Genomic DNA, 16,411 nt, shown 5'->3' with positions numbered 1-16,411 from the left:
GATTTAGTAATCATTCTTATTCTAGGTCTCCATGTAAAATCCATTTATAACCTTAAACCTTAAGGATGTAATCGATTCATTGAGGAATAGGGTGATCCAGCAAAGCTAGTCTTGGTGGCCTCTGGTTGGTGGCCTCACTTGTTTCTGTAGGGATTCAAGGATCCCAGTTACCAAACATCTTCTGCTGCTGATCACAAGACAGAGACTAAGTGTGGGAACAGCACTGGAACTAATCAGGAGTGAAAAATAAATTACTAACTTGGCAGTCTACACTAGCAGGAGCATTTTTATTGTCTTGTTGCACTGACTTTTAAATCCCAGCTATTCTGATAAAGTCTGCAATTACAGCTGTCATAAAATTGCTATTAAAAATGGGAAACACAGGTTTCAAACCATATGGTGAGACAGATTTGAAACTGTACCAGTCCCAGGTGTCTACCCTATCTTATCATCCATCTCTGGCTGGAGGTAGTGGGGGAGACAAAGTAAGGCCTGGAGAACAGAGCTTCAGAAGCAGTTCCTGAATGGTATCCCTGGTACATCAAGGAAAGTACCATCACTTTAAGAATACTCTAAATTAGGATAGTAAAAGATGTGGGTATTTAGGAGTTTTGTCATTAACAATCTGCTTTCACTCTTCAAAGGCAGCAACTGTGGGTTTTCTGTGATGTAGAACAGCCATAATTATTGGCAGAAAAAGACTTAAATAAGAGAAATTACCTAAAAATAAAAACACAGAGAAGTTTTGCCTTTTCTGAGCTGCATGTGGAAATATATTTCATGGACAGATTAGTAAGTCTGGTGAGCTGTGCTACTGATGACTATTTTTATCTTGTTTTGGATGTAAAATCCCTTCATCTTTACACAGTAAAGCAAATCTAAATATAGGGAATGGACTTGACCTAGGGAATGTGTAAAACAAGATGAAAGCTGAGGAATTGTGTTAGGATCAAAAAGGGGAGTGATAAAGATGAGGGAGCCTTGAGACTAAGAAAGTAGGGTGAAATAGAAAGAGGGAAAAGCTTTCATGGTTTTGTATCTGTGTTTTTTCTGAGATCAAAGGGGACTGTGTATTTTGATGAACTCTAAGCTATAAAAGTTCCTCATATTGGAGTTTTGAAGAGACAGTTGTCCACTATCAAATACATCAAGTGAAATATGAGTTCACCTTTCCCCTCTGGGAATGAATCTGGAGGTATTGAATGGAATCTAATTAGGGAAGATGAGAGTTAAGCAGTCCTACTGGAGCTCAAATAAATTAATTGGCAAAATGAATCAAACCCGCTGACCATATGAAAATAGGAAGAGAAAATCATGAGGGGATTAAAAAAGAAGGGTTTTTTTTAAAGTTTTTGTTTTCTTTTAATGGATCGGGAGGGTAAGAAAATGGTAGAACATGGAAAAAGGAGGATGGAGAGAAACTTTATGGTGAGCACTTGACATTTGGCCATGGTGAAAGCTCTTCAGCAGAGTCTCTCAGCAGAAATTAGCAGAGCACTCCCAGGAGGCAGGCCAAGAGCTGAGCAGCCACACAAATGGACTCACTGCTTCGCTCTAAGGTTTGCCCCCTGGTTACGGCTGATGCGTATTTGCCTGGGTACTGCAGGGGAATGTCATCTAGTCTGGCACATACATCTCTGCAGAAATAGTTCCTTATTCATGAGCACTGAGTTTGCTTGGGAAGAAAATGCAATGCAGGAACTTTGTCATTTGTAAATGATGATGAATTGCTGCATGAAGCAGAGGAGGACAGACAGGCAGTTATGAGATATCTGTGTTCAGACTGGGAAAGCTTGATTACATGGCTACCAAAAGGCATAGTGGGAAGCCCAATACTGATACAGTGGCTTTGTTAGCCTGTGTCTTTCAAGGCTTGAATTGCCTGTTTGGCATCATCTTGGTCCCTGAGGAAGTGGTTAGGTGTCTGCATTGGGGTCTCCATGTGCTTTTTCTAGGAAAAATTATTTGCTAAGGCTCAGTGCAGCACAACTGCTGGAGCCAGCCTGAGTCCAGCACTGCACCCAGAGCACTAGGAAATGCAGCACAGACATCCAGAGTAGCTCTGCATAGACCCGTCTTGTGTTTCTCAGGGTTTGTTAGAGGTGATGATACCAAAAAGAGCTATGCTGCTAAGTTTACCCTCAAAGCAGCAGAAGAGCACGTATCACATAGTGGTGTCTAAGCTTTTAACTCTTGTTCCTGCACTAGCTACCATTAATCTTCAGTCTGGCTAAACTGCCCATAGATAAGCATGAACTGGCTATTTCTAGGGAAGAGATACTCAAATTATTGTTTCCCTCTCTATTCCCTTACAGCTCTCAACTCATCTCTCCAGTACCCTCATCTCTATACCCTGTGAGGGTAGGAGGGTATGGATACAAAGCCCTGTGTCCTCCTCCCATGTCCCAACTTTACTTCCAGCAGTACACAATACAGCCCTGGTCCTCCTCCACAACACACAATGCGGAGCTCAGTCAGCTTGCTTAGTCCTTCAGAGGGCAGCAGGAAGTGAAAGAAAGGTGGTAGATCATGGCCCAAGAGTAAATAGGTTGTTACAAGTGGTGCCCACACTGGCCTGTTAGCCAGCTAGTCAGCATCTGAATTAGCCCACAGGCCATTAGCTGGCAGTTTCTTTTTAAACTTTCTAAAGGATTAATTTACAGTGTCATGACTGGGACTCAACAAAATCCATGGAGAAACATGTTTTGAAAAAAATGAGAGAAAAACACTCTGTAGTTCTTTTTGCATGACTTTGCAGTCCTAATACTACAATATTTGAATAAACCTAAATGTCTTTGATAATTTAAGTGAAAAAACAGTTAAAATATGATCTTCAGACAAGGAACTAAATTATTTTCTCTCTGTGAAAATACTTTGACTTTATGCTTAAGACCCAGGCCGCACAATTCCAGTTCCTATAAGAATATATGCACTATGTCTTATATGCTCTAATGAGCAAGGTGTGTTTGCTTTGATGAGACTGATTTGTGCATTCAAATTCATATACTGACATTTAAAATAGCAATTATTCTTTTTTGCAAAGAATGTGACAGGACTAATCTTTTTTTAATGCATCCAGATAGACACCTCTTTAATTAGCTTTATTTAGCATACTTTACATTTGCATTTTATATTTGGCCTCATCTGTATTGCGACATTACACTTTGTATGTCATAATTACTTCTGTACTAAAGGCTCCATATCTTTGACTATTTCAGGGGCATAGGTCATAATGGGTTTAAAGTCAAATTTGCAGGAAATAGGACATTTAGTGCATTAGCAAAAATCAGAAAGTCCTCCATAATGTCAATGAGTGTTTTGTGACATTCTTCTTTTCTCCCTCCTGCCAGTTTCTTCCCCTTCCTCTTTTAATGTCAGGTTTTATAGATACACAATAAGGCAATGGGTGACTTCTTGAGGTCATTGGCCTGACATCTGCACATTTATTTGGTAACAAAGTTCTAGTCAGAGACTTCCAGCTTTTTAATTTAATTTCACCAATATGGTTGGGAAAGATCAGATAAAACAAACAAGCAAGCAAATAAATGTCTTTTGATGATGGTTTTAGGAGTCTGTTAACATACAGCTGACATCTTCAGATTAGTATAAAAAGATGATTTCTCCAGCATTGTGTGTCATGAAATTCTCTGTATTTACTGACATGTTCCTTCTTATTACCTAGTGGAGTATTAACAGAAGGGAGGGGGCAGTTAACCTTTGCATCTGTACTTTGACAACTAGCCAATACATTAATAGAGATGATGAAAGCTGTGGAAAATTGCTTATTTCCTACCATGTTCCAGAGAGGGGATTAAGAGAGTGGAAACTCTCCAGAGACAGCAAAGCTGAGGCTGAAAAAAGCTGTGAGAGGAAAGTTTAGAAAAGACATGTGGGAAATTTTGGGTAGCAGAAAGACAGCTGTGTATACTTCTGTAGACAAGGGATAGGAGTCTAATCTGACGTGATCAGCTTTGTCCTGGTCGGGGAAGGTGACCATCATAAAGAAGACCTCAATTCAGGAGTAAAACAAAAGATGAAGGAGGATCCTAGAAAATTTTACAGCAGAGAGAGAACCCAGCTCAAACAGTTTTTTAGAGTAGTCAAGAAAATAAGCCCGTATCATGTACTAAGGATTAATTATTTTTCACTTCGTTTCAGTATTTCCTGTATTTTTAAGTAAATAGTAATAGTGCCATGCAGGCTGATAAATAATCTTATTTGTGGCAGTTTTCTTACCCCTGTCATGTACTCCTGACATAATAAATCCTGTGCAATCATGAAAGGCTCTTCCCCTTCATTCCTTAATGTGCCTATACCCCCAGGCAGCAGCCTCTGCCAGTCTTCAAAAGGTGCTCCAGCACTGATCATCTTGATGGGTCATCTTTACACCAGGACTCTGGGGATGCCACTGGTTTGGGACAGCCTTAGAAGGGGCCTGGACAGGGTGTTCCTTTTTCTGAGTCCTTAATTTGGATTTCTGCCTGCTTTTGTCTCCCATTGCTCCTCTGGGCTTGTGTAGATAGGCCTTTGATAAGCTGATGGCTACTGAGGTGGGCCTGGGAGTATCTGGGCAGGGTGTATTTGGGCTCTCCTTCCACTGTTTCTTAGTGCTCCTTTGTGAATCTGCAGACAATCTTTTGTCACATAACCTAAGGTATCCTACCACCCTGGTCTCTGTTTGGAGACTTTGACTCCCCTCTGATATGGCACATGATAAATTATTCAAAGGGAAAAATGCCACATATGGCATTTCCATTGTAGAGCCAATTCTACTTTAAAGCCTACTTTTCATGGGCTCATTCATAGAATCCCAGGGAATGTCCCTCCCCCTGAGTTGTTTTTTTTTTTTTTGCAGATGGATGATCAGGGGGATTTTAGGGTACCTTCATAAATGGATCAATATTAGTGGATCCATCTTAAATCTTATTAGGTCATTTTGGAGGCCTAATTTATGGGAGCTTTCTCCAGAGTTTTATTGAGATTAATGCAGATCATAGGAATAGTTACAGAAAACTACCTCTTCTCATTTACCACCTGAGAGCACGAGTTTTGAGGGTATTGCTTTGTTGTTTCATTTAACAGGGAATGGGTCTGCATAAACAGATCAGTCCACTAGGCAACTGTCAGCTAGCAGTGTCCTGTACCTATCACAGAACGGGTACTAGCCTCTTTCTGCAAAGCTCCACAACCAGAAAAGACCAGGTCTGATAAGTATGGGGAGTCAGAAACCTTTAGAGGCACTGTGGTGGCTAGAACAAATACCATTAATTTGGAGATTACCAAATCCTTTAATCTGTTTTTAATCTCCATGTTTTTAAAGCTGCTTTTTAGAAACTTGAAATCAACTGATGTTTTCTGTCAGTCTCCAAAATCAGTATTTGGCAGGATCAGAGGGTCTTCTTGTGTAACACATGGTGCAGGATACATTCCTCCCATCTCCTGGCTCAGGTGTCATGGCAGATGGCTGTATCAAAGGCTCACATTACTAAATCTTGATCATGCCTTTTTTTTTCCCCAAAAATCTAACTCTCCTCAGAATCCCTCCTCATGACTTATGTCTTCTAATTGGTTTTTCTCCACTAATACTGTTGTGTTTGGGGTTTTTTTGTTTTGTTTTTGTTTTTGTTTTTTTCCTAAGGATAAAACATGCCTCCAAATAATAATTGGCCTGACTGCCCTATCTGGTAAAAATACACTAGAAATCCTCTGGATAGTTTCTTTGGACTATTCTGTGATGAGTGAAGTGTAGGAGTGAAATAAACTGTCCATCTATCACTGAATCCTATTCCAACATTATGCTATTGCATGAGATACATTAATAATTTACATGACATTTCCCTCTTTTTTCCTTCCTTAGGGAATGCGTACTGTCCCAACTGCCATGAGGAATGCTATTTAAACCCCAGGCTGCAACTCACATCGTTCTATTTTGATATATTTTGTTTAGAAACTCTGTGGTGTAATTAGATTTTTTGGCATGTTATTTTGAAGCTAGTTAAGCCCTTTAACCTAGAATGCAATTGCATTTTCTTGTTTTTCTTGTTTGCTTATGTTCAACTTCTGTTGATTTCAAAAGGTTCAGATGACTTAAGGTCTTTGACTGGAGTTGCGTTATTTCTTTACAGTTTCGGAAAGAGTAGTAAATTATTGCTCACAGGGTCCAAAAAAAAGCCAAACCCATCCCCCCATTAAAAAGTAATCTGTAGCTCTCTTTTTCTGCATAGCATTTCACACTGTGACGGAGCCTGTGTGTGAGAGAGAGAGAAGAATGGAGAAGTCTAGGAAAAAGTTTACTGATATCATAGATAAGGCAATAGCTGCTGCTAACAAAATGGATCGTGATGAACTGCTCTTTTCTTACAAGGGGATTCTCTACCCTATTACTTTTTGTAGTCCTGAAGTATTCAGAGCTATGGAGTCCCTTGAAGCCAGAAGTGATGACATCATTTTGGCAGGATATCCTAAATCTGGTGAATATAGTTTGCTTTTTTCATAAATAAAGTTATGTAATGGCAAATAAGTAGGTTTGTACTTAATATATATAATATATATTATATATAATTTTATATATTGTATTAAGTAATAGAATTTTCACAAAATTTTGTAGAACTAATTTTGTTCTCAAAAAGCATAACAAAGTTAATTATGAAGATTTTAGGTAGGGAATGTTTCAAATGGCTGAGAAACAGACATCTGATTTTCTTTTCATAACATGTAAAGGTTTTTGTTATCTTTGCTTTTTATAGTTATGAAGTTAAATGCTCACACCGGAAATAACTAGATCTCCTCATACTGCAGGATCTGCTCTCACATTTATATTTGTAAAGTTAATAGCTTTATATTTTTACACAGATTGGAGCTTTTGATACCTTCACATGCCATGCTGCATATTCTTTAGTTTATTTCACATAGATGTCAAGAATATCTGAAATCATAACTATCAAAAAATTATTTTTGTAACACTTGAAATGATCACACTGATCTTTGACTATTGGGAAATCAAGAGGAGATCTTTTCTCGAGTTGTGAGTTTATCCTATATCTTTGCTCCTTCTGGCTGAAAGCACGCTATACTGGCCCATATCAGAGCTACAGGTTTGGATTAGATGTGTCTCTTATTCATTTTAATGTAGCTGTTTCTCTCCTTCAGCAATTGGATTCACACTGTCTTACAGAAGATAGTCACAGCTGACAGGATTGTAAAGTTTTTGCTTTTTTTTCATGTTTTCTTTTTGAAGAAATGCTATGCACCGGAACACAGTTATTAAGACTGTAGGGACAAAGCTGTAGGAACCCAGTGTCCAGAAGTGGGGAAATAGCAAACTAAAGATGGGAGTTCTCTACAGGCTCTTTTTTATGTTTTGAATAAAAATGCAATAAATGTGTATAGGAAATGTCACTTTAGAGAATTTTTGCCTATTGGTAAAGAAAATTGGCTTATAGGCTTCAAGTTGCTCCAGGGAAGGTTTAGACTGGATATTAGGAAGCATTTCTTTACAGAACGGGTTGTTAGGCGTTGGAACGGGCTGCCCAGGGAGGTGGTGGAGTCCCCATCCCTGGAGGTGTTTAAGAGTCGGGTCGACTTAACGCTGAGGGATATGGTGTAGTTGGGAACTGTCAGTGTTAGGTTAATTGTTGGACTAGGTGATCTTCAAGGTCTGGAATATTACAGACCAGTTTCTTCAAAGCAGGACAGAGGGATGGATGCTGCTGCCTAAGGATTCTCCTGTGTTTCCTCAGCCCTCTCTGCTGTGGCAGGGAAATTCCAGATTCCAAAGGCAGGTAAAGGAGACATCCAGAGATCTGAATGCTTTATTATTCATAGAATCACAGAATCATCTAGGTTGGAAAGGACCTTGAAGATCATCTAGTCCAACCGTTAACCGTCTTTTCCAACCTAGACAATTCTGTGTGATTCTGTGTGAAAATGAGCACATACAGCACAATTTTCAGATCTAGTTCTGCTCCCGTGTTGAAGTTCTGTGACCCATCTTTCCTCCCAAGATAATCCTGTGCAGCACATCAGAAAAACATATAAAATGTACTAGGTTTTGAGGTACAGGTTTACCACCCCAATCCCCCCTATATTTGTCACAATAAAAGTTTATTACATTAATGCATGTTTTTCTATTTGAATCTTAGTGGTTCTTCTCCTTTATTAGTTAATTTACAATATACAAGTTAATTCACCATGTACTGAGCACTTCGAGTTGGAGAAATGTATCCTTATAAAGAGCAAAGGTAGGACCCTGAGAAGTGATTGTCCAGGTAGTCAGCTGTGATTGTATCACAGGAAAGCAGACCAGGCAATTCATCTGGTAGTACTACCTACCTCTTGGCTTTCCTGGCAAATCCATTTCTGTTTATTCTAAAGGTTTTACAAACAGTTCTGTATTTTTCCCCTTTCAGGCACAAACTGGCTAGGTCAAATCTTAAGTGATCTGGTAGCCATATCTGAAAAGAATAAAGAAAGCAGCACGAATGATGAAGAACTAGAAGAATTCCCCTACCTTGAAATGGGAGATACTGGGAAATATGAGGTGGGCACAGAATACGTATGAACAGTGTCAAAATTTTGTGCTTCAAATACTGAATATATGGTGTATGAAATCATCCACTATTTGATAAAAAACTCTCCCACTTCTCTGTATGTGATGTGTGGTCAGGATGAATCTCACCTGCGTTGCCAAATGCTGAGGGATAAATGGACACTTCAGAGGACTTGAGAGGAGCACATACTCATTAGATATGCAAGAACTGCAGAAATTCAGCGTAGCATGTTTTGTATTTAAGAAGAGTTTAATGAAATATCAAATACTGAAATACTGGCGTTTGTCTCTTTTTTACTAGCTATTCCTCCTCACTCACATTCCGTCTCTCCTTGAGATTCTTCAGCTTTCACATACACCCAGTTAAAGTCTGCATCTTACCTTTAGATTTGATCCCTTGTCTAACAGAACATGTTGAATTCATTATCACTGAGGAGAATTAACAGTGGCTAATCTTCCAATCACTCATTCTCAGGGTCTTTTGAAGATTAGAGTTACTCAGAGAATTCCACTAAGATCTCGGGATAACACTCTCAAAAAATAGGTATTTTTATGAGCCAATAACTGCTGATGAGTTTAGCAAGGCAATATTATGTCATAGAGTGATGAAAAGAATGCTTGTACTAACTGAACTGTCCAATTTCCTCCTTCCAATTCTTAAAGAGAATGAACAAATTACCTCCTCGAAGAATTGTATTGACTCATCTCCTTCCTGAAAATCTTCCCAGCTCTATCTTCAAAAATAAAGCCAAGGTGAGTGCTGATTTTACTCTCTTGGAAGCAAACACTCCAAAAGATTTTTTATTTAAGCCAAGTTAGTTATTTTCTGCCAATTTTCAGAATCACTTTTCTGCTTAAGTGTTTAGCCTGGTCATTTCTACATGCCCGTTTAAGTACTGACATTCAATTCACTTAATCTCAGTTCATCCTTATTGACACCTTTGTGTCAGTCTCCAAAAGTGAGATGGGGGAATGGAACAAATCAAAATGTATTTTGACATAATTTCCTATGGGAGGCATTTTATGGTGTTGTCACAAGAGAGGGCTTCAGTGTGTCAAGTTTCAGAGAGAATTTTTGTGATTTTTTCCCTGCTACCTAAATGATGAATGAAGGTTGTATCAAGCAAAACATACTTAGATTCTGCATAATTAATTTAATTAATCTGTAAAAGATATTTTAATAATTTTAGGCAATCATCTTCACAAGGTTCTGAAGCAAAGTGAAATACTTCACCTGAATTAGAATGAAATTGCTACTTCTGCAAGTAGTATACAAGATATTGGAAATTTCCCAAACTGTAAAGTAGATAATAAAGTAGATTATTGTTTTCTTCATACTATAGTCTGCTATGTCTTCCTCTACAAATAAAATATTTTAAATTTTTCTAGATATTGTTGCTGATTCGCAATCCGAAGGATGTAGCTACGTCTTTTTACCATTTTTCCAATGTCATGTCTCCTCTTCCTTCCTATGAGACCTGGGATGATTTCTTCACAGCTTTCATGACAAAGAAAAGTACAGTATACTCTCCTGTCTGCATCAATTATTCAATGCTTTGACTTTGTCTAAAAACCTTGCACTTTTAAAATCAGCTTCACTAGGATTTTTTTGGTTTACTGTACAAAACCAGAGATTAAATACAGAAAGTTAGAAATTCGAACTAAAGTTTACAGTACTTGTCTTACTGCCTGGGGATAAATCCTTATCAAAACTGCACTTCCACAAAATGCTTTAACTTGCACAAACTGATATTTTTGCTGGAAGAAGCAGTTCCTCCTTATCCCTATCTTGGATCCCCCTTCACCCCTCCTCACCAGTGTCCATCATCTTGTGCCCATGCAGACATCTGAACTCCTACATGCCAAATTGGACCAGAGGAATCATTTGGACTAAGTCTAGTGCATTAAAAAAGAAAGAAAATAATCCCACTAGTTTATAATAACATAAATTTTTCAGTTTGGCATATCACATTGCCAGCAGAAGGGAGGGTTAAAGAGGGTTTTAAACTGCATTAAGGGACTCTGCAGGGTGGTTTGAGTACTGATAGCTCTTTGGTGGACTCACATCTGTCTTGAAATACTAGCTAGTTTTACCATACTGACTTACAAATTGTATTATATGCTTGAGACGTGCATGTGTCAGAACAGCTTGGAGTAAAACCCTGTAATTCCCACAGAAGGGTGAAAACTCTGTCATAGACATTATTAATAATATCCATGGCTGAGGTATCAATTTAAGGAGTAAAAATTGGTTTATTATATAAAGAGCTTGTCTAATCTTCATTTATGCTTCATCTTAGGATTCTTTTGTTTTATTTAGTGCCCTGGGGATGCTACTTTGAATACCTTTCCAAATGGAACAAATATGCTGATGATGAAAATGTCATGACAATAACTTATGAAGAGCTAAAAGAGGTGAGGTTACCAATAGTTACAAATATTTTCTACTTCAAAGAGCATTTGTTCCTAAACCAATTAACCATTATATTCATGTAGTGTATTCAAACTGTCTGATACTCTATGAGCTAGATTCTTATTTTAAGGGAAGGAAAGGTGAGATTCAAACTTAAAAGCCTTTTAAAAATTTTGTTTGTGAAAATGATTCTTGTTTTCTCTTTAACTCTGATATAAGCCCAAATCACTGTAAATCAAAATCCCCAGTATTATTTTGGGGGGAGCTTTTATATATTCAACAGTGTAGATTTTGATCAACTGTAAATCATATACAATCTTTTGTGATCTATAGGAAGACAGATCATATCTCCGATGAAATAATTATGGAGAAGAGAAACACTATGTACCACTCCCATCCTACTGAACTCTGTGGATGTTCTATATATGTAGCCAGCAGAGAGATGTAGGGAAGTGCAAACACCTTGGAAAGCAGTGTAATTTGTTTACTGTCATGTGGTATGTTACATTCCTCTTTTCAGAATCCGGTCCTGGGTGTGAAAAACATAGCTGCTTTCTTTGGTATTTCCCTGACTGAGAAAGAGCTTCAGACTGTGGTAGAGAGGAGCAGCTTCCAGTCAATGAAGAAGAACTCGCAGAAGACCCATGGCGCATTTGGCAATATTCTCTTTCGCAAAGGTAGGAAGCTCCAAGAGGTCCAGAGGCAGAAATGTCACACTCTCAAGAACTTGAGCCACCCATCCTTTCCTTCTTTTTTGCACACAGATTAGCCTTATGGATTAGTATCAAGCAGGTTGATGACTGTTATGCTTGAGAAGACTAGTCAAGGAGCACTGGTGAGGAAGAGACCCAGAAATGCTCTATCAGCAGGCTGCAGCCAGCACAGGAGAAGCAACTGCACAGAGGAAATTATAGAGGCCCACAGGTGACTGGCAGGAAGGAGGACCTGTCATGTGTCTGAACTCCTCTCCATCTCTGTGCAAAGATCACTTATTCTTCAACCATTAGAGGCTTACCTGAGCAGGCAAATCTGGGCCAAACTCAGCCTGAGTGGCATGATCACACTTTTTAAGAGAGTGTAGAATCTCCTGAAAGGGCCACTGCCAAGTCTTTGTTCACACTCACAGGTTAGAATTAAGCCAAGCATGTACATAGAGAAGGGGAAACAAAGGGAACTACTTTTGCAGTGTAGTGTAGGGGACACAGACATGAGAGTGCCAACCTGGCAGTCTGAATCTATTTCTTCATTTTACATTAAAGAAGTCACTGGATAAAAACTCAAGCTGCCAAGGGAACAGAAACCCAGCTCTCCCTCCTGCCAGATGATTCTTATTTAAGTCTTCATGGTCTTCTACCTTGTCAGTCATTACTGACTGGAGTAGAGAGTTGCAGAGAAACAGGACTTCAGGCTGTTTTTCTGGACACAGTCACCTGAAGAGGAGTATGTTCTTTTGCATTATAGCAGTTTCACAGATCTGTAGTTCCACTGACTTCCCAAAATTATATTGGTGCAAAAATGAGTGAAGTTTTCTCTTGAAAAAGGTATCAGCTCCATTTAGTGTACAATGGAACAAGAATGACAGGTGTATAAAATAAGAACCAATAAAATTTCCTGTTTGTCAAGAGTTTCTTTGCTTCTTTGAAGGTGGTGTAAGTGACTGGAAGAATCTTTTCAATGAAGATCAAAATGAGAAAATGGACAAAGCGTTTGAAGAACACGTAGGAGGAACTAAACTGGGAGCAAAGTTAAAGTATGAGGTGTACTGTAAAGCCTGAAGAGTAATGCAATGTGGTTAGAGCAAGAACTTTTCAATGCACTCTCAGATCATCTGAATGCTACATACTACAAAACTAGATCAAATGATCCAAGCACCTTAGAATTACTGTGATAATCACATTGCAGCAACCTTTACAGTGACAATGATGAAGAGCGGGTTTTTGTTTTAAAGGTGAGATCTTTGGCTTGCTTTGGCTAAACTCATTGGCTGAATAAGATGGCAACTAACCACATTCAGATAAATTTAACAGCCTTGTTTCAGTAGCTGTCACCTGGAAGGAAATGCCCCCTTTCTCTATCTAGCCAAACTTAGACTTTCTAGGCTATTTATAATTATTTAATATGTAGATTTTTTTTTTTTTCAGAACTGTTTCAAATCAGGTGACATCTTCACAGAAAAGATCACTAGCAAAAATATGGATCTGACACAACCTTAAGTAATGACAAAAGATATCTTCCCCATGACTTCAGCAGAAACTGGATCAAAGCTAGAGGGAAGAGAATGAAGGGGAATGGGGATCAGCATTCTTAGGGATTTTAATCTCTCTGAATGCAGAATTTCAAAATGAATTTCAGATTATGTGCTGGTATTAATAGGCCAGATCCACTCACAGGCAGTGCTTTTATAGAATCATAGAACAGCCCTCGAAAGGTCATCTGGTCCAATCTTTCATGGGAGAGGGGGCCTAGACGAGATTATTGCATGTTGAAAACCTCCAGTGATGAGGACTCTACCACATTTCTGGGGAGGTTGTTCCAGAGAATGATTGTTCTCACTGTAAAGAATTTATTTCTTATATCAAGTTGAAACCTCTCCCACTGCAACTTGTACCCATTGGCCATTGTTTTCTCCATGTGGCTCCTTGTGAATAGAGAGCTCAATCCTCTTTGTAGCTGCATCTTAAGTGTTGGGTGATGAGGTCCTCCCTGAGCCTTCTCATCTTTGTGGCCCTCCTTTGGACTCCCTCCAGCCTGTCTGTGTCTTTCCTGAATTCTGATGACCAGAACTGGACATATTACTCAAGGTGTGACCTGTGAAGTGCTGAGTTATAGAATCATAGAATTGTTTATTTTAGAAAAGCCTGTTCCAATGCTTGACAACCCAAGGTGTGGCCTCACCAGTGCCAAGTACAGGGGGACAATCACTTCCCTCGTCCTGCTGACCACACTATTTCTGATACAAGCCAGGGTGCTACTGGCCTTCTTGGCCACCTGGGCACACTGCTGGATCACATTCAGGTGGCTGTTAATCAACACCCCCAGGTCCTTTTCCACTGGGCAGCTTTCCAGTCACTCTTCCCCAAGCCTGTAGCATTGCATGGGATTGTTTTGACCCATGTGCAGGACCTGACATTTAGCCTTGTTGAAACTCATACAGTTGGCCTCAGCCCATGGATCCAGCCTGTCCAGATCCCTCTGCAGAGCCTCCCTACCCTCAAGCAGATCAACACTCCCACCCAACTTGGTGTCATCTGCAAATTTACTGAGGGTGCACTCAATTCCCTTGTCCAGATTATTGATAAAGCTGTTAAACAGAGCTGGCCCCAATACTGAGCCCCGGAGAACAGCACTTGTGACTGGCTGCCAACTGGATTTAACTCCATTCACTAACACTCTTTGGGCTCGGCCATCCAGCCAGTTTTTTACCCAGCAAAGAGTACATGCATCCAAGCCATGAGCAGCCAGTTTCTCCAGGAGAATGCAGTGGGAAATGGTGTCAAAGGCTTTACTAAAGCCTAGGTAGATAATATCTGTAGCCTTTCCCTCATCCACTAAGCGGGTCACCTTATCATAGAAGGAGATCAGTTTAGTTAAGCAGGATTTGCCTTTCATAAATGCATACTGACTGGGCCTGATCACCTGCTTGTCCTGTACCTGCTGCATGATGGCACTCAAGATGATCTGCTCCATAACCCTTCCCAGCACCGAGTTCAGACTGCCAGGTCTGTAGTTCCCTGGATCCTCCTTCTGGCTCTTCTTGTAGATGGGCATCACATTTGCTAACCTCCAGTCAGCTGGGACTTCCCCAGTTAACTGTGACTGCTGATAAATGATTGAAAGTGGCTTGGTGAGAACTTCCACCAGCTTCCTCTGTATCCCTGGGTGGATCCCATCTGGCCCCATAGACTTCTGTGTGTCTAAGTGGTGTAGAAGGTCGTGAGCCATTTCCCCTTGGATTATGGGGTCTTCATTCTGCTCCCTGTCCCTGTCTTCCAACTCAGGGGGCTGGGTACCCAGAAAAACAACTGGTCTTACTATTAAAGACTGAGCCAAAGAAGGCATTAAGTACCTCAGCCTTTTTTTCATCCTGTGTCACTATGTTTCCCCCCACATCCAGTAAAGGATAGAGATTTCCCTTAGCCCTCCTTTTGTTGCTAATGTATTTATTGAAACATTTTTAATTGTCTTTCATGGCAGAAGCCAGTTTAAGTTCTAGTTGGGCTTTGGCCCTTCTAATTTTTTCTCCCTGCATAACCTCACGACATCCTTGTAGTCCTCCTGAGTTGTCTGCCCCTTCTTCCAAAGGTCATAAACTTCTTTTTTTCCTGATATCCAGCCAAAGCTCTCTGTTCAGTCAGGCTGGTCTTCTCCCCTGCCAGCTTGTCTTTTGGCACATGGGGATGGCCTGCTCCTGTGCCTTTAAGATTTCTTTCTTGCAGAACATCCACTCTTCCTGGACTCCCTTGCCCTTCAGGACTTCCTCCCAAGGGATTCTGTCAGCCAGGCTCCTAAACAGGCTAAAGTCTGCCCTCTGGAAGTCCAAGGTAGCAGTTCTGCTGACCCTGCTCCTTACTTCTTCAAGAATCAAAGACTATCATTATGTATGAATAATTCTCTCTTTGTATCACAAAAATCCCAAATAATTTTCTTTTTAATATCATATAAATTTGCACTTGCTCCACTGAAGACCATATTTCTACCTGTATAAAGCTTAGTAAAAAGCAAAATTGTGAAGGTAACGTCTTTTTCTTGTGTTTGAAGAGAGTTCTTAATCTATACACCTACATGCCACTTCTAAGAACTGCTTTTATGTTTTCCATGTTCCAGACATAAAATAGGAAAAGAAAATGTAGTGAATACAGAAGATGATGTTTCCTACCACTAATGCCAGTCGAATGCTCTTACCACAAAACTACAGTTAACATTCCCTCTGTTCATTCTTGAGTTATATATGTGCCTACAGTTAAGCTTTAACTTTAATTAATACTTAAACACTGACATAGATTAACTTCAGTAAATGGAAATTCTCTGAAACTGAAGATGCCAAAATTCACTGAAACTGGCTCTATTGAGAAAATGGGATTGTCAATGGTGATGGTGTAAGACATTACTATACTCAGCTGTTTTGTACCGGCATTGGTATTTGGCACTGTGGACACAGTATTTCAGACCTGTCCAGGGACCAACTCCACTTCAGCCACCTGTTCTGGAAAAATAGCAAAATAAGTTTCTTTAAGTATACTTGAATTAAAAATAGGAAAAACACACACACAATTTATAGATCTGTCACTTAAGAAGATAAGTAAAAATAAAAAATACACTAGGAAAGAATAAAGTATTCAATGACTTTTTGCTTCATTCTTCTAAATTCTGCCTGGAGATGTAGAAATGAAGTTTTGCAAAAAAATAGGAATGCTACTTAAAATATTTAGAAAAAATGAATGGATTCAAAA

The 16,411-nt window shown here is 39.4% G+C and overlaps 1 protein-coding gene across 1 annotated transcript; it reads left to right on the top strand.

Moving 5' to 3' along the window:
• Nucleotides 1-6,268: 6,268 nt before the first annotated feature.
• Nucleotides 6,269-16,296, top strand: LOC141920944 (sulfotransferase 6B1-like). Its single transcript, XM_074818563.1, has 7 exons — nucleotides 6,269-6,470; nucleotides 8,409-8,539; nucleotides 9,212-9,301; nucleotides 9,938-10,064; nucleotides 10,869-10,963; nucleotides 11,482-11,638; nucleotides 12,606-16,296. Exons 1-7 carry the CDS (start codon nucleotides 6,269-6,271, stop codon nucleotides 12,734-12,736), a joined length of 933 nt encoding a protein of 310 aa, XP_074674664.1. The 3' UTR covers nucleotides 12,737-16,296.
• Nucleotides 16,297-16,411: the final 115 nt, after the last annotated feature.

The sequence above is a fragment of the Strix aluco genome, chromosome 3 (genome assembly GCF_031877795.1).
Source record: "Strix aluco isolate bStrAlu1 chromosome 3, bStrAlu1.hap1, whole genome shotgun sequence".
NCBI lineage: Eukaryota > Metazoa > Chordata > Aves > Strigiformes > Strigidae > Strix > Strix aluco.
Note: the sequence above shows the minus strand (reverse complement) of the source record. Positions and strands in the feature narration are given on the sequence as shown.